Source organism: Peromyscus eremicus, chromosome 10, assembly GCF_949786415.1.
Source record: "Peromyscus eremicus chromosome 10, PerEre_H2_v1, whole genome shotgun sequence".
Classification (NCBI taxonomy): domain Eukaryota; kingdom Metazoa; phylum Chordata; class Mammalia; order Rodentia; family Cricetidae; genus Peromyscus; species Peromyscus eremicus.
The window spans coordinates 88366857-88387417 of NC_081426.1; the positions used below are offsets into that span (position 1 = coordinate 88366857).

General features: G+C 46.3%; 1 protein-coding gene across 3 annotated transcripts in view; it reads left to right on the forward strand.

Moving 5' to 3' along the window:
• Window positions 1–20561, forward strand: part of Enoph1 (enolase-phosphatase 1) — a 33527-nt gene that overhangs the window by 428 nt on the left and 12538 nt on the right. The window contains exons 1-2 of one of the 3 annotated variants that reach the window (XM_059274728.1): window positions 723–966; window positions 20345–20446. In XM_059274728.1, coding sequence (XP_059130711.1) covers window positions 883–966; window positions 20345–20446 — 186 coding nt within the window. In that variant the 5' untranslated portion in view covers window positions 723–882. Of the gene's footprint in view, window positions 1–722; window positions 967–20344; window positions 20447–20561 lie in introns of those variants that run through there. The other 2 variants (XM_059274729.1, XM_059274727.1) reach the window with 2 other exon arrangements.

Sequence of the window (20561 nt, forward strand, 5' to 3'; positions counted from 1 at the left end):
AAAGGCGGCGTGCACCCGGCGCAGCTTGCCGAGGAAGCTGCAGCGCGCCCGCCTGCTCGCTCGCTCGCTCGGCGCACGCGTGCTCTGTCCCCGCGCGGGCTGGCAGCAGCCGGACAGAAAGCGGACGCGCGATGACCACCCGCTCCGGTGCTGGCGGGGGCGGGGGGGCGGCTCTCCCGCCGTCGCCTGCGGGGCGGTGTCGGCTCAGGGGCCCCCGGCGATGGCAGGATCGCCGCAGCCCGGCTCCGTGCGGCCTCCTAGGCTGGCTGAGGCCGCGGCGGAGGGCGGGGCCTGCTCGGGTGACTGAAGCTGTGCCAGAGCGCACGCGGTGGGCGGGGAAGGGGGGCAGGTCAGGGGCCGGAGAAGGCAAGGGGCACTCACGTCCCCGGCGCGCCACGCGAGGGGCTCCCGTCCGCACGTGCCCCGGGCCACTGGCGCCGGCTCCACCAGGCTGCGGAGGGCTTGCGCCCGCGCTCCGGGCTCCGGGCTCCGAGCTCGGGCGTTCGCTTCTTTGTTCCCGCCCACGCGAGGCCCATTTTGACGGACGGCGTTCGGGGGCTCGCCGGTGGCCAATAGGCGCGCGCGCCCCGCTTCCCCCGCCCCCTCGGAACCCGGAGCGCCGCCCCTCGGGCTGCCCACGTGGTCTGGGCCTGCGCGGCTCGCCTGTTCTTTGGGGTGCAGCACCTTGGGCGGCTTCCTCTGCGATTGCGGGTCCCCCCCCTCCCGGAGCCGGCCTGGTCTTCGCGCCTCGGGGTTCGCTCGCTGTCGCCAGCGCTCCGATTTGTTGCTGGGCCTTCGGGAGCCCAAAGGCGTCCTGGGGCGCAGGCGGTGCTGTCCTCTTTTACCAGCAAGGCCGAGCCCGTGGTAGCATCCGGCAGGGAAATGGTCGTGGTTTCGGTGCCCGCCGAAGTCACAGTTATCCTGTTAGATATCGAAGGTACCACAACCCCGGTTGCTTTCGTGAAGGTGAGGGGCGGAAGGGAGCGGGGAAGTTATTTGCGCCTAAAAGCATCTGAAAAAGCAATTTAAGTGTTGGCAGATTTTTGCCTGCGAGCTCGAGGAGAGGTGGTGTGGCTTTGCGTCTCTGGAATGGGGAAGAGAGGGAGGCTGCGGGGGTGCTCTTCCCCGCGCCACCATCTTCTCCCTCCCCTGTCCTTGCTTTTGGTTAGGTAGAGGAGGACAGGAAGACGAGGAGGTGGTCTCCGCAAAGGCTTGGGGGAAGGCAGGTCAGCTGGGAGGAGTGGGGATGACAGGAGCGCCCACGGCCCGGCAGGGAGGTGTGTACCCTGTCGCCCGGTGCCTGAGCGTCCACCGTGTGCATGCGGGGTTGCGGCCTGGAGAGGTAGTGGCCTTGATTAGTGGTCTTTGAGGTTTAGGTCTTCCCAATGCAAGAGACAGAAGTGAACGGGTTTCCAAGTGGCTTTGGTACCTTGGGCAATACCAATTGGTTTTCACACCATCTCACTTGGCGCTGGTAAGTGGCTCAGCTGTAAGCACGCTTATTTCAGTTGACTACCAGAACACATCTAAAGTCCATTTATTTTCCTTAGAAAACCACGAGGTGTTGAAACTTTTAAGTATCTGCCCCGTTAACACTGTTTCACACACAGGCTTAGGACTTTGCTTTCTTCCATGTACTCAAGTTAATCACCCGTACTAACCGCAGATATTTATGTAGAATAGTTGAGATAATATAGGGGAAACAGTTGGAAAACCCATCGTCTAGTAAAATGTGCAGCCTGTTTTAAGTTCTATTTTGATTGTTTACGTTTTACAATTACCCGATTTTCTAGGTGTACACAATTTTAGGTCTCCAGATATAACAGCTGCTTTGTTTTTGTTTTTATTATTTTCTTAAGGCAGGGCCATTCTCTCAATATAAAACCCAGGTTGGCTTTAAACTCCCGGCAATCCTGCCTCTGTCTCCAGGGCTGAGATTTCCAGACAAGATGTCACCAAACCTGGCCACTGTTTACTTGTTTTCCCCCGGAAGAATTATGGTGCTTTGGACACTTAACAGAGGTCCTAAAAAAGTCTATTTGGACATTTCCCCAAGATTTTAATTACAGTAGAGATCAGTGGAAAATTTCAAGACCACTTAAATGCTGATAATTGTGTCTGTTTTCTTGTTACATAATTAGCTGCTTTGTGTGTGTGTGTGGGGGGGGAGTGGGGGTTGGTTATCATTCACTAGCTCTTATTCTCTTCCTGTCTGTTGTCCACTAGGGCACCAGGAGTAATGGCAGCCGAGGTCATGATGTCGCAATAGATTTGCACCATTTTTGGAAAATTGATTTGTTGAATAAGATAGGTCATACAAATCAGTTTGGAAGCAAAGAGTAAAACTTCTCCCCCACCTCTCTCTCCCTGCCTTCCATTATAGATCACTATGAGCCATTTCTTAATCCCTGGGCAGTCTTACTCTGAAATCTTGTAATAAAAGTGCTCAAGTGACCTAAATACAATTTGATATCAGAATATATGCACATTCAAGGCTAGCTACAAAATGATTTGGGAATCTCTACAAAAGGATAGCTTTTAGCAATCAGTGTGGTGCTGCTAGGAAGGCTGAGGCAGAAAGATTGTTAGTTTGAAGTCAGTCAGCCAGGGCAACACAGTGTGACATCATCTCAAAAATAACTAAATATAGGGCCTGGAGAGATGGCTCAGCAGTTAAGAGCACTGGCTGCTCTTCCAGGGGACCAGGTTCCGTTCCCAGCACCCATATGGTGGCTAATAACTGCCCGTAACTCCAGTTCCAGGGGTCCAGATTCCCTGTTTTGGTTTTGGCAGCCATCAGGCACATGAGTGTGCATAGACATACATGCAGGCAAAACACTACACATAAAATAAAAATTAAAAAAAAAATCTTAAAAAAAAAAAGTTCAGGGCTAGGCATGGTGACACACACCTTTAATCCTAGAACTAGACCAAGGCAGAAGCAGATAGATCTCTGTAGATTTGAGGCCAGCCTGTTCTACATCTCCAGTTCCAGAACAGCCATGAGAGAGAGAGAGACTGTCTCAAAAAATACAAAATATAAAAGTAGAGTTTAAAAAGTAAACAAATATAAATAAGGTAGTTTCTTGGGTCTACTGTTATTTTACTATTAGACATGAATTTATCAAAATCAGTATTTCTAAAAGCATGTTCAGAAGAATGAGTTACATTCAGAAGAATCTGAGTTCTGTGGGTGTCTATGAAATTCATTAGACATACTTGAGAGCTCCTGTCTGAACAAGTTTAGCTGGTTTTCTTTACAGCATGACTCCTCAGAGCCCATGCCGCTGCATGCTCATGTATGCATACGCTTGAGTCCTCGGGAGGGCGGCATTTTCTGAATAAGAAATGTTTACAGCATCTGAGGGACTGAGCTTTTTGAACACGTTAAAGGGAACGACCGAGTCATGAGTGGAGCTGGGAGTTTAAAGGTGTTCTCCTAAAGTACTGTTCGTCAAGTAGGTGTGCGAACTTTTCGTCTTGTTTCCTAGGAATGACGGAAGGAAACGTTGAGTAGTGTTTACACGAGATATTGAACTTGTCTTCAGAATTGTCTGAATTGAATAAGGCTCCAAAAAGCTGTACAAAATGCCTGGGATTTGAGCCCAAATTGTCATGATCAAAACCTCTTCCTCTTGGCTGGGGTGGCTCAGTTGGTAGGAGCTCACCTAGCATACACCTCTAGCATGGTGTAAAACCAGCCCCAACACTAGGTGTCTTAGGGTTTTTATTGCTGTAGAGAGACACCATGAACATGGTAATTCTCCCCCCCCCCCCAGGGTTTCTCTGTGTAGTTTGAGTGCCTGTCCTGGATCATGCTCTGTAGACCAGGCTGGACTCGAATTCACAGAGATATTTCTGGCTCTGCCTCCCGAGTGCTGGCATTAAAGGTGTGCGCCGGGCGACCATGGTAACTCTTACAAGGAAAAGATTTAATTGAGGTGGTGGCTTACAGTTTCAGAGGTTCAGTCCTTTATCATCATGGTGGGGAGCATGGCAGCGCGCAGGCAGACGTGGTGCTGCAGGAGTCCTACATCTAACTAGCAACAGGAAGTAGGCTGACTGTCACACTGAGTGAAGCTTGAGAAAAGAGACCTCAAAACCCGCCCCCACAGTGACACACTTCCTCCAACAAGGCCACACCTCCTAATAGCGCCACTCCCTTTGGGGGCCATTTTCTTTCAAACCACCACACCAAGTGTGGTGTGGAAGGTCTGTAATCCTGTTATTAAGGAGGTAGGCACGGGAGAATCAGAAATTCAAGGTCATCCTTGGCTGCAGAGCAAATTCGAGGCTAGTTTGGGCTACATGAGACCCTCTTTTAAAAAAAAAAGCCACTCTTAATATTTCTGTTATTGCACCTAACGTTTGTAAAAGTGTTCTGTCCCATCTCTGTAACTGTTTTATTAGACATATTTATGTGTGTGAGTATGTATGTAGACCATGTGCCTGTAGAGGCCAGAACGAGGTATCAGATATGGAACTGGAGTTAACAGATGGTTGTGGATGCTGGGAACTGAACCTGGGCCTTCTGCCAGAGCAACAAGTGCTCTTGACCCCTGTCCAGTCTCTTTTGCTTGGTTATTGTTTGTTAAGTGGTAACAGTTGATATGAGAACACATTAATCACTATGAAATACCATAAAAGTACATGGTAAGAATAATCCAGTTTATGTTGCTGTTTGATGATGAACCTGGATCAGAATGAGTAGAGGTACCCTTCATTTGCGTATTTGACTCTGTGGTTAGCGTGCACTGAGAACGTGGAATATTGTCAAGAGTTGCCCTTGAAGGTAGCCTTCGTGTGTCAGTACTTTTTGGAAAGACTTGTGTTTCTTTTCTTTTTCTTTTTGGTAGTTCTGTTTTGTTTTGAGATGGTCTCTTTATGTAGTCCTGGCTTTCCTTGAACTCTGTGTGTAAACTGGGCTGACATCAAGCTCACAGAGATTGGCTTGCCTCTGCCGCCTCCCTCCCTGGTGCTGGAGAAAGGCGTGAGCAGCTACACCCAGTAAGTCAAATGCAGCCAGTTATTGAAGGTTGAAATAAACCCTCCTTTTCTCCTTGACGTCAGATGGAGAAGCTGTTGGGAGCTTTGGGTGTAGGGGGTTATTTTGGCTTCCCACTGAGCAGTTCACACTGTAAGAGACATTGGAGACCTGAGATAGACTGAGCACCCTCACTGGGTGGGACAGCAGACAGATTGCTGGTACTATTATTGTTTCTCTTTCTCTTTGTTGTTGAATGTAACTACCTGTAACTTAGTGTCAGCAGTCCTGGATATGTGATTTCATTAACCGGGTTTGGGAAGTGGTATTTTTTCTTGCTGTCTCTGTTGCTTCAGCCCTGAGGCTACAGGCAGTTTTACTTACCAACTCCTCTGTCTTATTTTCTGATTCACATGGTTCTGGAGCAGGATGGGCTCCTGGGGCCCTAAGTTTCTTGGGGACATGGAACCTAGAGAGCTGTCCTGTGTAAGGCTCATCAAACGGGCTGGGCAGCCGGCACCGGGAGACCCGGCTCCCTTCCAGGTTCCCACTGCTTCTTTGTCGGGAATGCCGCCAGCTCTGCCCTCCGTGCCTCTGGAGCTTGGTTTGTTCAGCTGCTGGCTCTGTCAGTGTTTTCGCATTGCTGAGCTGTCAATGTTTTTTTGATCAGATACATCAGCAGAACAGGAGCAGGCATTGCCAGAACAAAATCTGTCCTCATGTTTCTGTACTAATAAGTTTTAAGAGTGACTTAATGTAATCAAGTGATAATTAATGGTTTGTATCAGTGAATTGTTTTCTTTTACCCTAGTAGCATCTCTCGTGACTGTTGGGGTGCACGCATGCTGTGGAACAACCACTTGGTCTTTTTTTGTCTGTGGTGATGTAATGAGCATTTTCTTGGGCTTTGTTTTTAGCCTGTGAATACAGATTAGCACCAGTCAGCAATTTTTGTGGTTATCTTACTTGGGAAACCAGCTGTCGCTTCTGAGCTTGGGGAGGGTTCTCATTTGAGAAAAGGCTTGCTGTTTGATGCTTCTTCTTTCGTTGTGTGTCAAAGTTTCCTTCTGTACAGCTGCTGTGAGCAGTATTAGTGAGTACTGAATCATTGCCCCTGAGGGAAATCCCACCAGGTTTGGTCCTGTTTGTATCAACAATCAGTGCACAACCTTGTTTTATGTGTTTGTTTGCCTTATTTTGTGTGTGTGTGTGTGTGTGTGTGTGTAGAGACTCATTAATATTGCAGTACAGCCATTTGAGTTTGCTGCAAGCCACAGGAAAACATAATGGAATTCAGCTACTATCACAAAAGTTACTACTTGGAAAAGTCAAGGACTTCTCCAAAGGTCAAGCCATGGCTTAAGTCTTGGTGATATTTTAGCTTTTGTATATGTGTGTGTGTGTGTGTATACATATATGTGTGTACATATATATGTATACACACACACACACACACACACACACACACACACACACATTAGCTGGTTCCTAAAATGTTTTTCTTGTGTGCTTCCAAGAACTCCTAACAGTGTATTTATCTAAAATGCCTATCAAGCATCCAAGGCCATACGAAACAACACCTGTCTCTTAGGTCAGGCAGATAGCTTTATTTCTTGTGCAATTTAAGGTGAGACTCTCCTTTCTTATACAACCTTACTAATAGACCCCTAACGTCTTACCTAACCACTTCTCGGAATGTAGACTGAACACATAGATCCCCTTTTTGATAAACTAACTGGTCATTAGCACTCAGTTGACCTCCTCTTACCACTCCCATTTTGGATTATAAAAGAAAGCCTGACACTGACAGTCACTACCTGAGGAAAATTATGACCCCGTAGAATTCAAGCCTGGTGAACTTGCTGAGCCAGAGGATTGCTATTGCTTGGGTTTATAACTGGATTCCAGAGAGACTTAGGGAGAACTGAGAGAATAAAGAGACAGAGAAGAGAAAAGAGAATAGAAGAACTAGATGGGTAAGAACTTGAGAGGAACAAACTGAGATGGGGAAGAACTAGATTGAAGGGCAAGAAGAGAGTACTAGAGGGATGAGATGGAAGATGAGGAAGAGCCAGATGGGGAAGAACAAGATGGGAGAGAAGCTGATATGGGAAAGAACAAATGGATGAGAACCTAGGAAGGGCAGAACTAATATGAGAGGATTAGATAGAACCTAGAGGGGACAGCAGATAATGTCCAGAGAAATCAGGCAAGAAAGGAGCTAGGCGTGAGAGCAGAATAGAAGCTGTGTAGAGAGAGACTGGCTCAGAATAATAAAGTGTATGGATTAAGGAGTTTCATGTACATAGATTGATTTCTTATCATCAAAGATTCATTATCAGCTGGTTGTAGATTCTTCCCGGACCCTGGGAGGGGACTCTCGAGGGGCTGCACCCCCATAGTCCTCCATAGTACATCATGCTGCCTTGAGTTGAGGAAGCACTAGACGGCGCTTGGGCACTTGCTGTGGGGCCATTTTCAAAGCAGAGCTGCCAACAAAAATGTGGAAAGGCTAATTGTGCATTGTGTGCCAGCTTAAATAGGCAGCCTTTGTTCATCCTCAACTGTCAGCTGGGATGTGGGCATCTTGTCCTTGGGAAACTTTAGTGGGTTTTTGTTTTTTTGATATCATGACAAGCGTGTGGAAGAATCTGAGGCAGGATGATTGTGAGTTCTAGGCCAGCCTGGGGTGCATAGCGAGACTTTCTTTTCAAAGAGAAGAATTAAGTATTTGTGTAATGTAATAATTTCAAGAAAGGGCTTGGGGACCATGTGGTTCAAGATTACAGTTTAGTTCTTGGCTATACTGTAGTTAGACTTACAGTGGTTCAGTGTTTTATAAAATTATCATTTATGACATTGAATATGATCTATAATCTTTTAAAAAGATTTGACAGTTAAGTTTTTTTACATTTATTTATTTTGTGTATGTGTGGGTGTCCATGTGCCACAGTGTATGTATGTCTGAAGGTCAGAGGACAGCTTGTGGCTGTCAGGCTTGGAGGCAAGCACCTTTACCTGCTGAGCCATCCTGCTGGCCCGGTTTTGCTTTAGAAAGGATTGATGGTCAGGTCATTAAAGACTGAGTTCAGGGCTGAGAATTAGATACTTGTTGGTTTTGAATAGAAGAGGGAAAGTGTAGCATGAATCTTAAAAGTTCTTGTTAATAAAATCAAACCTGGAGCCAGGGTATTGGGGCGAATGCTGGAAGATCAGAGAAGCAGAACAAGCCACAGCTTTCTCACCTCGCCAATTCCTCAGGTGGTCCTGTTTCCTCAGACTAGATGATGCCTCTCAGTTGAACTGTGCTGCTCAAAAGCCTAAAAGCTTAACCAGGCTATAGTTCCTCGTCCTCACGTCTTAAATACCTTTCTGCTTCCTGCCATCATTTCCTGGGATTAAAGGCATGTGTCACCATGCCTGGCTGTTTCCAATGTGGCCTTGAACTCACAGAGATCCAGGCGGCTCTCTGCCTCTAGGATGCTAGGATTAAAGGCGTGTGCTACCACTGCCTAACCTCTGTGTTTAATATTGTGGTTGTTCTGTTCTCTGACCCCAGATAAGTTTATTAGAGTGCACAATATTTTGGGGAACACAATACCACCACAGGAAAGTGCTACTAATATGGTTATAGTTACAGCTGCCTAGTTAACCAAAAATCCTCAGTTTTTCAGTTGAAAATCTCTTAGAGCTGGGGAGATGTCTTAGTCAGCCATGTATGTAAGTATTGATCACATGAGCATGAGGACCTGAGTTCTGGTCCTGGAACACATGTAAAAGTAAAAACAACAACAAACCCCAAATCCGGAGCATTCCTGTAATCCCAGCACTGGGGCTCCATAGACCAGTGGTGCTCAGGGGTTTGCTGGCCAGCCAGTCTCCTCAAAACAGCGAGCTCCAGGTTTAGTGAGAGCAGTGCTTAGCTTTGACTTCTGTCTCCAGAGGTACATGCATCCCTCTCTCCCAAGTCTCTTGAAGATGTAAAGCTTGGTTATTAATTTTCAAGTGGAATATGGTATCAGAATCCAGGGCGTTGGTGCTAGTGAGCTCTGTACCTTGAAGACAGCCGCCCCTGAGGCCTGGATGACCTCACCTTGGTGTTGGGATTTGAGAAGCTCGTTCATTGAGCTCTGGATATACTTTGGGCCAGCAGTAAAGCCTCTTGGAACCTCGACTTCTTCATCTACTGAAAAAGAGTTTGTTTTCTTGGAATAAATGTGAATTCTTGACCCCCTTCTCTTAGAGACTAGGAACCTGGGCCTGGCTGGCTCTGAGGAACTCACAGGAGTCTGACACTCTGAATTTTTTTTAAAGAACCTTACTCCAGTTCCTAGCCGGTTGTGATGATAACGTCCCTTGTTGGTTGTGATTCGTCACACTTAATTAGATTAGAGTTTATCTTTCGTTAGTTACAGTTAACCTCCTTAACGGGATTTACGAGTTGGGCACATCTCTTGGTTTATTTAGAGTGCAGATACCAGTTTTCAAAAGGGACACCCATTGTTTGGGTTCTGCCTCGCTCACCTCGGGGTGTAGAGGGACAGTTTGTGAGCCCTTCTGGCCCCCAGAGCACCACATCAACTCAGACTTCTTAGTTTCTGGTCTTGTCCTCAGGAAAGATGTTTAGTCTTCAGTGCTCTAACTGCTGAGAGGTTCTGGAAGATGGCGTGGCTGTTGTGTGGAGTGATTCCCATTGTCAGAAGTGTCCAGATTAAGCCTGGGAGGTCATCTAAGAGTTATTTTAGTGTGCATGGTGGCACATCTCTGTCATCCCAGAGGCTGAGACAGGAGGATCATGAGTTGGAGGACAGTTTAGCTAACCATTAGTCCTTACCCTGAAGAAATTCCCGTAATAAAAATAAAACTCACAGTAAAAGTGGAGCTCGTTGGCCCGGGAGCCAGTCTGAGGAAGGTGGCCAGCACATAGGAGATGGCGTCTCACTCCTCCGGACAGAGTGCCTGGATCATTGCCTCAGGCTTGTGGCTTTCCCTGGCACTGTCCGCAGAGCAGTCAGTGGTCCGATGACTCGGGTAGTAGATCCTGGGGAACCAGAGAGTGTAATGAGGTAACTGTCTAATTCAAACCCTCCAGCCGCTCTGTGCGGTGAGCATTGTGAATGAACAAACTGAGGCTCAGGCTGGGGTTGAATGGAACCCCTCCCATGTCCCTCCTGCATCTGCTGGGGTTGAAACTGTGTGTGGGCATGATAAATGAACACATTCCACCCACCCCCGAGCTACGCCCTCAGCCCACAGTACTGTTTTTGAAGGGCGACATTATAATTTATATATATGATAAAGCTCAGTTGTTCTTGCAGGGTGGGTAGCTTTCTCTGAAGTCACAGGGACTCCTTAGTTCTCTGTATGAAGCTGCAGCTGCCTTGTGTGATGACTCCTGCCGTGCTGGCTAAAGGCAGAACATGTAAAGTCTTTACAGCCAGTGTGGAGCTGTCCTATAATAAACACTTAACTTGCTTTGAGCTAAGTTAATGCTTCTCTCTCTCTCTCTCTCTCTCTCTCTCTCTCTCTCTCTCTCTCTCTTTCTCTTTTTTTTTTTCTTTTTTGGCTTTTCAAGACAAACTTGTGTAACCTTGCCTGTCCTGGAACTCACTCTGTAGTCCAGGCTGGCCTCGAACTCACAGAGATCCACCTGCCTCTGCCTCCTAAATGCTGGGATTAAAGGCGTGCGCCACCACCACCTGGCAGGACTTGGGTTTTGGCAAACTCTTTAGCTATAGTTATGTATAGCTAACTACTCTTGTCATTGCATTTATATTTTTTCCTCCTAATTTCATTCAGGATAAATGGCCTCTAGTCTGTTTTTATGGTGAGTGGCTTATTTAAATACTACCAATAAGCCCAGTGTGATAGCATGGGCCTATAATGCCAGCACTCAAGTTGAGGCAGGAGGTTCTTGAGTTTCAGGCCAACCTGGGCTATGTAATAAGAGTGTCATACCTGACCAAAAAATATTTTTTAAAATCTGATTTTGTTGTTGACACAGAGTCACATATCTCAGGCTGGCCTCAAGCTTTCTACATAGCCAAGGATGACCTTGAACTCCTGATTCTTTTGCTTTTTGCTGAGCTCTGGGATTATAGACATGTTGCTGGCACACGTAGATTGACTTTTTTAAAAACTAAACTTTAATTATATCAGTTTTTGTGCTCTATTATAATTATATGTTTTTAGGCTGGTGAGATGGTTCTCTGGGTAAAGGCACTTGCTGCCAAGCCTCATGACCTGAGTTCATCCCCAGGACCCATGTTAGTAGAAGGAGAGAACCGACTCCTGATCATCACACACATGCTGAGGAACACACCCCCCATACACCTACACGAGCGCGCACGCGCGCGCGCACACACACACACACACAGGGCAGAAAGTAGAGTGAGGTATGGTAGCTCAGCTTGTACTCCCAGCACCACAGAGGCCCAGTTAGGGAGGTGGTCAGGAGAGCTAGGGTAGTGGGAGCCCCCGTCAGCCTGAGCAAGAGTGAGACCTTGGCCTGAAAAGAAAGATAGATGAAGGTATATCTTTTTAAAGTTTTTACTGGACTGTATTAATGATAAATTATGGGTTTCATGCATGTTTGTAGTGTGTTTTGACCATTTTCACTCTCCATAACCCTTTCTTACCACCGCCCTATGCTTGCTAATCCTTGCCGCTTCTAACCAGTCCCCCTCGGTGGTCATGTCTTTTCTGTTTTGGTGACCCCCACTGAGTTTAGTGAAGGTTGCCTCATCTCCCCAGCACCCACGGACTGGTTTAGAACTGCAGGGAGAGGTGGAGTGAAAAGGTGTCCTTTGCTGCCAGCGAGACCAGCCCAGAGAGATTCTTAGCAGAGCCCTGTCCTCCTCCGTTCCCTTCTATATCTTATATTGCCTACAACAGGGTTTTATGTTGCAAACTGTTTAGTATCGAGTTTTATTTCTTGCTTAGGAAATTGATTTGTTTTTAAGATCACTGAGCCATTTCATTTCCCTTCTCCTTTGAGCTTAGTGAGATAGTGGCCTCTCAGAATTGCATCTGCATTATCTGCATTATTATCTCATTTTCTGGGTAAGCGTTCTTAAGGTTTCAGTTACTATCACTTGTACTCTGGTTCCCTTGAAGGACTTTTAATGTACTTTGTTTAAGTAGCTGAACTCTGTTCCTAGGAGGAATCTTTCATCCCCCATTTTCTTCTAAGGGAACGGAAGTAAATATTGCAGCCACTATTTTATTTTTATTGATTCTGCGACTTTCTCATTAAAACAACCACAGCCATAAAGCACATCCGTATTTTGACTTCTAAACATTTACGAGGCAGCTTCTGCAGTTAGAGCCTTAATGGCGCTCTCTCTGTGAGCTATCATTGAGCTGTGTGGAGTAATATAAATTGCTGCTTGCACGGTATCCCCGTCAGCGCTTAGTGGAGCTTAATCATAGTTCCCTGAAAAGCAAACACGTTCATTTAGTTTTCTAGCTTTCCCTACCCCCAGCGTTTCAATCCAGGCCCTTGCGCCTGACAGGCTAGCACCCTGCCCCTCTGCTGGAGCCCTGCCCATAACCTTTTGTTCTCTGTACTGCTAAATCTAAATCCTTAGATGTCTGATACACTAAAAATATTCATAGCTTTATTTGTAGACTCCAGGGTTAACAGCAGCATGTTTTTTTCGTACTAGAATGTTTTGAAACTACCAATAAATGGGTTAAAACTGAAATTAAAAGTTATGATTTCTGGAATTTTTAGGCCTAAAAACTTCACTGGATTGTACGTTAAATTTTTATTCTATGTATGTACTTTGCATGTATGAGGTAGAGGTTCACTTGTGGAGCCGGTTCTCTCCTCCCACCATAGGGGTCCCAGGGTACTGGACTTGGTGGCAAGTGCCTTCACCCAGAGCCAGCCAGCAAAGCCCCCCTTTCTTTGTTTATTTTTAATAGTGTGTGTGGGGGGGGAGAGGGTGTATGAATGGTGTGGGGGGTGTGTGTGTGTGTGTGTGTGTGTGTGTGTATGAGAGAGAGAGAGAGAGAATGAATGGTGCGTTGTGCGTGAGTATGTGCGCGTGTCTGGGAGAGAGAGACGGAGAGAGATAGGGTGTGTGGGGTGTGTGTGTGTGTGTGTGTGTGTGTGTGTGTGTGTGTGTGTGTACACGTGCCAGGGAGAGAGAGAGGGTGTATGGAATCCAGAGGCATCACATCTAGAGCTGTAGTTATAGAGTAGCCTAACATGGGTTCTGGGAATTGAACTCAGGTCTTCTGGAAAGGACAATGTGTGTTGTTAACCACTTGACCATTTTTTCCAGCTCCCATTGTACACACATACACATTTTTTTTTTTCCCCCCGAGACAGGGTTTCTCTGTGTAGCTTTGCGCCTTTCCTGGAACTCACTTGGTAGCCCAGGCTGGCCTCGAACTCACAGAAATCCGCCTGGCTCTGCCTCCCGAGTGCTGGGATTAAAGGCGTGCGCCACCACCGCCCAGCTACACATTTTTTTTTATAGTGGAGCTGAGGATGGAGCCCAGGCCTCTTACACCCCAACCATGTGCATCCCCAGCCCCACTGCTAGCTTTAAAAAGTATGTTCTAGAGCATTTTTATATGTGTGTAATGATGTATGTCACACTATGATATAATTATTGACCATTTTTGTACGTACCTTAAAGGCATTTTGTGTTAGATAGAAGCTCATTGTGTGTTCAAAGAATGGATAAAATCTTCAGAATGAATGAATTGTATATGTATTTTTCTGCTGTGCAGTAATACCTTCTCACCCAAGTAGGACATATAGCTAACACATTGTCACTAGATGATGTGAACATTCTGGGTGTTTTTCTCCTTATACTGTATAGCTTTGTGTTTATCCAGTGCATGGGGATGGGGAGGCTTTAGAGGTGAAGATGGGGTGGATGGATGAGAGACTGTTTTAAATAGTCTCTAGCTTTTCAAGCTTTCTCCAAACGTTTGGAATTGTTTTACGTTTTGCACCTCATCTCTGGGAGTTCTCTGAGAAGAGTGGCTCCATTATTGGCCTTTGGTGAATGTTGGATGGATGAAGTTGCTGTGCTTGAACATTCCCCACAAGATCATGTGTTACCAGCTTCATCCCAGCCGGGGTGTGTCTTAGTTACTGTTCTGTTGCTGTGAAGAGACACCACAGCAACTTATAGAAGAAAGCATTTAATTGGGGACTTGCTTCTGGTTTAAGAGGGTGAGTCTGTGACCATCACAGCAGGAAGCTTGGCAGCAAGACAGACAGGCATGGTGCTGGAGCAGTAACTAAGAGCTTATATCCTTTGGGGCTGGAGAGATGGCTCATAAGTTAAGAATGCTGTCTGACCTTCCTGAGGACCTGGGCTCGATTCTCAGCACCCACATGATGGCTCACAGTTGACTATAACTCTAGTTCCAAGGAGCCTGATGCCCTCTCCGGCCTCCAAGTACGTTGTATGCATGTGATGCACAGACATACATGTAGGTATGTGGTGATATATTGTGTACCCTAATAAAATTTGCCTGAAGATCAGAGAACAGAATAAGCCATTAGATTAAACATAGAGGCCAGGCAGTGGTGGCACACACCTTTAATCCTAGCACTTGGGAGGCAGAGATCCATCTGGATCTCTGTGAGTTCAAAGCCACCCTGGAATGAGATTGACTCAGTCTAGGAGAGAAACAGAGCCAGGCAGTGGTGGCACACACCTTTAATCCCAGTACTTGGGAACCACATGCTTTTAATCCCAGTGCTAAGAAGAAAGTGATATGGCTGGGCAGAGAAAGGTATGTAAGGGATGAGGAGACAGGAACTAAAGCTTTTCTGCTAGAGGCCTTTTGGCTAGAAGCTTTTTCAGGCTGAGGAGTCCTGGAGGTAAGAGGTGGCAGTGGCTAGATCCTTTGTCTCTGATCTTTCAGCATTTACCCCAATATCTGGTTCTGAGTTTTTATTAAAAGACCATTTTAATTTTGTGTTAGAAGGTAAAACACTCATAAAAGAAAAAAAAAATTCCTTATATCCTGATGGTATCTTTTGAAACATCAGCATTTAACTCCTACTATGCACCTCCTCCCTCCCAACAAGGCCACATCTCCCAATCCTTTTAAACAGTCCACCCTAGGGTCCAAGCATTCAGGTTTCCGAGCTGTGGGGACCATTCTCCTTCAAACCACCCAGTGCTGTTGGGAGGTGAGGGAAACCTCAGAGTGTGCGTCCTCACTGGAAGAAGTCATTGAGTGCATTCCCTTAAAGGGGGATCCTGAGGCCCTGGTGGCCATGCCCCACCCTACCCACAGCTTCCTGGCTGCCCTGAGGTTAGCAGTCTTTCTCTGTGACATGTGGCTGAGGCCCTGGTGTTCTGCCTTTCCCGTAGTCTCTGTCATGAGACTCCAGAACCATGAGTCCAAACAGGCCTTTCATCTGTTGAGTTGGTTTCTCAAATGTATTGTGAAAGACAAAAGGCTGGCCCCCCCACTTGTGCTTATGATTTACTCTCTGAAATCTGAGCCAGAGGTGATGCTTGTCTAGTTTAAATATTTGTGCTAGAGAATACAGTAATGACTAAGGTACAAGGTACTTTCTATAAACTACCTCTGATTACTGTCATGACTTTGCCTCATGTTACCGTTTCCATATAGCCAATGAGGAAACTGAGGAGCAGCGAAGATAAATTCCACAGCTAGGAAAAGGCACAAGTCCATCTCCAGCCTGGAGTCTACTTCTTACATCCTTTCATCAGATGTCAGAGACCTGGAAATCTGGAATCGTAGGCACTTCATGCACCTTTCTGTGTGCGCCATGTCAGGAGTTGGTTTTGGTACCAATAAAATGGGCAATAGGAAATTGGACTGTGGAACATTGCGTCATTTTGTGAATTTTTCACTTACTGGCAATTCCAGAATCTAACCTGCATTGTTCTCTAGGAGGGCTTCCAGTTGTTAGAAGTTGGGAATGTTGGAGGCAAAGCCTTGGAGGACGATGGCCATAGAAGAAAGAAAACAATCATAAGTTGGCTTGTTTGTTAGTAATTGTGGACTGTGCTTTTAGAGGCCAGAATAAAGGCTCCTGTAATTTCTCCCACACAAAGATTGTCACGCCATGTTTGTTTTAGATCTTAGTTTAAAGAACTATCTCGCATTTAACTGAGACCCTAGGTACATTCTGTTTTGTAGTCATGCCGATAAATGTAACTAGCACATTCACTTCCAAGGGCTGTGCAGTGTTTCCTGACTGTGAGACAGGGTCTCACGTGACGAGGCTGCAGTGAAGCTCACTGTGTAGCCGAGGATGTTCCGGGATGGTCCTCCTCCTGGTCCTCCCTAGGCTCCTGAGTGCTGCACTTGCAGCCCCTGCCACACGGACTGTATACTGTTCTACAGTTGCTAAAGGTCTGGGCTGGTTCCAGGTCCGTGCTGTTCCTACCGGTGCCGCAGTAAACATGCCTGTAGCCTTCTTGATGCATTGCTCCAGAGGACTGGCTGTATGTAGCACCTTGTTAGGTGGTGTTCTCAAGAGGAGAACCAGTTTACTGTCCTACCACAGAACTGTGCTGGAGGAGGGGAGAGAGTAAGCAGAGGAAAGGAAGGAGAAGAGAGAGGCGCGATACAGAACTTACGTAATGGAAAAATTAAGTACTTGAAATAGGAAGAGTGTCAGTAGAAAAGGGACTTGCAGATGTCTGCGGTGCTTGGCTCTTGGCTTTCATTTTTTCTGTGAGCTTATTGGAGGCTTCTCTGTCAAGTATGCTGGGATGTACCTTATCACACTGTTCTGTGTGCCTCTGAGTCTTACTGGGACGCCTTGTGAGAACGTCCAAGTGACTGACTTCTTTGCATTGTTGGAGTAGGTAAAGTGTGGATAATGGATTGCGAGGGAGGTAATGAAAAAGTCGGAAGAACTTGGTTATTTTCATTTGGGAGTTGTACTTAGATTTTGATTTTTATGTTTTTAAGTTCTCAGACTTGGGCGTTCTCGATAGTGGAGTCTTTCCTAGTATGTACAAGGCCCTGGACTCATTCCTCAGCACTACACACACCTGCCTGGATTTCTTTTGTTTTGTTTCGAGACAGGATTTCTCTGTGTAGCTTTGGAGCCTGTCCTGGAACTTGCTCTGTAGACAAGGCTGGCCTCGAACTCACGGAGATCCGCCTGCCTCTGCCTCCCAAGTGCTGGGATTAAAGACATGTGCTACCATGGCCTGGCCTAGATTTCTAATTATATACCCCAACCTTTGTTTTGTCTTAGGGAAAACTATGTACACCAAGAAGATAGTTTTGTTCATATTGATCTACTAACTATTAGCTATCATAACCTTATTCCATGGCTGTTACTAGTAACTTCGGGTTTCTGCACACCACCCATGTGTATTTGTGTGTGTGTGTGTGTGTGTGTGTGTGTGTGTGTGTGTCAGTGCAGTGGTTCAGAAGCTGTGGAGGAGGCCAAGTGAGGAGAGCAGGCAGTGTTACCTGCAGCAGGCTGGGTGGAGGCTGGTCCTGGAGGTGGGGATCAGAAGAGGTGTGAGTTTGTGTTTCCACACACATGATGGCAGCGTGTGCTGGTGCTGCGGGACTTGCAGTACCTCTTCTAATTACGTAGCACCTAGTGAGCCCACTTCGCCAGGAAGAGGATTGTATGTTTTCAGGGCCTTCTGACCACTCTGGTGTGGTGTGGAGATATTTGAAAAACTGTAATTTTTACAGTGAGTAGATAAGGTCACCCTGCCTGAGAACCTTTTCTGATCACGGTGTATCAGTGTGGAAATTACTCTGGATTGATCTGTTTAACCTCTGATCCTACTTACGTATTTATCATATTGGAATTAACACTGAGCAGTAGAGAACTTTTCATTATTAATTATTATATTTTTGACTCCCCACCACCTGCCAGTTCTTTTCTTGAACTATCCTGGACTCTAGTCTCCCAACATTTGCCCTTCCCAACTTTATTTATCATCTTCTCTCTCTCCTCTTTAGAAAATAATACCTCATTGGGTCCACTTAGTGCTCCCTATGTGCTCAGGGTAATGGGTGTGGCCAGCCTAGGTAGCTTAGTCAACTTGACATAGCCTAGAGCCATCAGAGAGGAAAGCCTGGCTTGAGTAAATGCTTAGATCAGATTGGCCTGAGGGGGACTGACTATCTTGACTACTCATTGACGGGGTGTGTGCCCAGCTCACTGTGGACAGCACCATCCGTGGCAGCGATCCTGGACTGTATAAGAAAGACAGCAGACAGCCTGCAGAGCAGCCGCCTTCCAGGGTTTTTGCTTCATGCTCCTGCTTGAGTTCCCGCCCTCAGGGGTTTCTGTTGCTCTGATGAAACGCCATGACCAAAAGCAAGGTGGAGAGGAAAGGGTTTATTTGGCTTCAAAAGGAAGTCAGAACAGGGACTCAAGCAGGGCAGGAACTTGGAGGTAGGAGTTGATGCAGAGGCCATGGAGGAGTGCTGCTTACTGGCTTACTCCACCTGCTTTCTTATAGAACACAGGACCACCACCAGAGATGACAACACCCACAATTGGCTGGGACCTCCTTTATAAATCACTAAGAAAATGCCCTACAGGCATTTCCTCAATTGAGGTTCCCTCCTCTTTGATGACTCTAGCTTGTGTCAAGTTGACATAAAACTACCCAGCACAATGGTGGACCGTGACCCGGAAGTATGAGCCAAATAAATCCTTCTTCCTCCCTTAAGTTGGTCTTGGTCAGAATGTTTTATCAAAGCAACAGAAATTGGAACCGAGCAACCTGCCAGTGGCCATATCCCCAAGGAAAAATGAGCTCCCTGTCCCCTGGCAGCCAGCAGCCCGTAGGTCCTTTGTTAGGTGTGGATTCTGGCACACCCTTCCCCCATCCATGCTGGAACTTCGACTGGCTTGATCTTGTACAGGTAACTGTAAACCGTACAGAGGACAGCAGTGCACAGCCCCCTTCCTGTCCTCCGGCTCTGACACTCTTTCTGCCTGCTCTTCCGTGAGGTGTTCCCTCTGTCTTGGGAAAGGTGGGGTTGATTTAGATGTGACATTTTCCCTGTGTCTTGGGAAAGGTGGGGTTGATTTAGATGTGACATTTTCCCTGTGTCTTGGGAAAGGTGGGGTTGATTTAGATGTGACATTTAAAGCTAAATAAAAGGAATGCATTTTTGTACATCCCTTGAGCGTCTATTATTGAAGATACCTGGATTCTTTAATTTTTTTTTTATTACCTGTGTATGGGTGTTTTACCTGAATGTGTGTGTACAATGTGCATGCAGTGCCCCCAAAGAGGGGGTGTATCCCCTGTACTTGGAGTTAGGTGGTTGTGAACCATCATGTGAGAGCTGGGAATGGAACCTGGGTCCTCTCCAAGAGCAGCCAGAGCTCTTAATCTCCCCAGCCCTGATGTCTGGGTTCTTATATCTGTATTTGGTCTTTGTGGTACCTCCATGGCCTGTGGAAAACCCCACTGCATACTCTAACTAAAAGGAAGGAAGGAAAGGAGGAGGTGGTGACCTCTTAAAATTGATCAGAAACTGAATACTTGTTTGAAGGTGACTGGCAACCATTGCTAAATTAGTCACTCTGCCAACTTACCTATAAAAGTTTCTTTATTATCATTGACAATATCAACATCTTAGTGTTCTAGGAAAGTACCTTGACTTTTCAGGCTCCCCAGAAGGTCTCGGAACACCCCAGAGTTGTGAGTTAATAGTTTTAGAACCTCTGATTGGTTCTGTTACCATTTTCCCCAACCTTTCTCTTCGGTTTCTTGGCTGGGTATGGTAGTTTATGCCTATAGTACCATTACTTACTAGGCCAATGTAGGAGGATGGGAGTTCTAGGCTAGCCTGGACTACATAGCAAACTTAAGCAGCAAAATATAACAAAACAACCCTCTTCCCCCCAAAAAAACATTTCCAGGGCATCTGACATGCTCTGTGGGTATACGTACAAAGGTAAACCCCCATACGCATAAAATAAAAATAAATAATAACAAAACAAAAGCAAAGGGAGCAAACAGAAAGACTCCATGGTCTGACAATGTAGTCTGAGAGTTAGCAGATTTGTGGAAATGGCTGGGGAACTTGTTTTAGGCTTTGTGGGCTAAATGGTCTAAACTCTGCCATTGTGGCCCCAAAATAGCCAGAGAATATGTAAGTAAATGATTGTGGCTGAATTCCAACAAAACTTCATAAATAGAAGCAGGACCAGCTCACCAGTTCCTGGTCTAGTGTACCTGTTTCATAGTCTCCTCGTGTCCCGCTAGGAGACCACAGCAGCAGTTTCCATTGAGACTTCCAGTGTTGAGTTTGTTAGTTAAGATGAGATTATAAAACACAGGTCATGTGGTGCAATTTAAAAAATAATACTCCTTTTTTTCTTCATTGTGCCCGTTTTTCTCCCAGGACACTTTATTTTCTTACATCAAAGAAAATGTCAAGGAGTACCTGCAGACACACTGGGACGAGGAGGAGTGCCAGGAGGATGTCAGCCTGCTGAGGAAACAGGTCAGGACTCTTCTTCCACATTCCCAGAGTCTCAGAGTGGAGGATGCCTGGAGACTTACTCCTTCCACATTCCCAGAGTCTCAGAGTGGAGGATGTCTGGAGACTTACTCCTTCC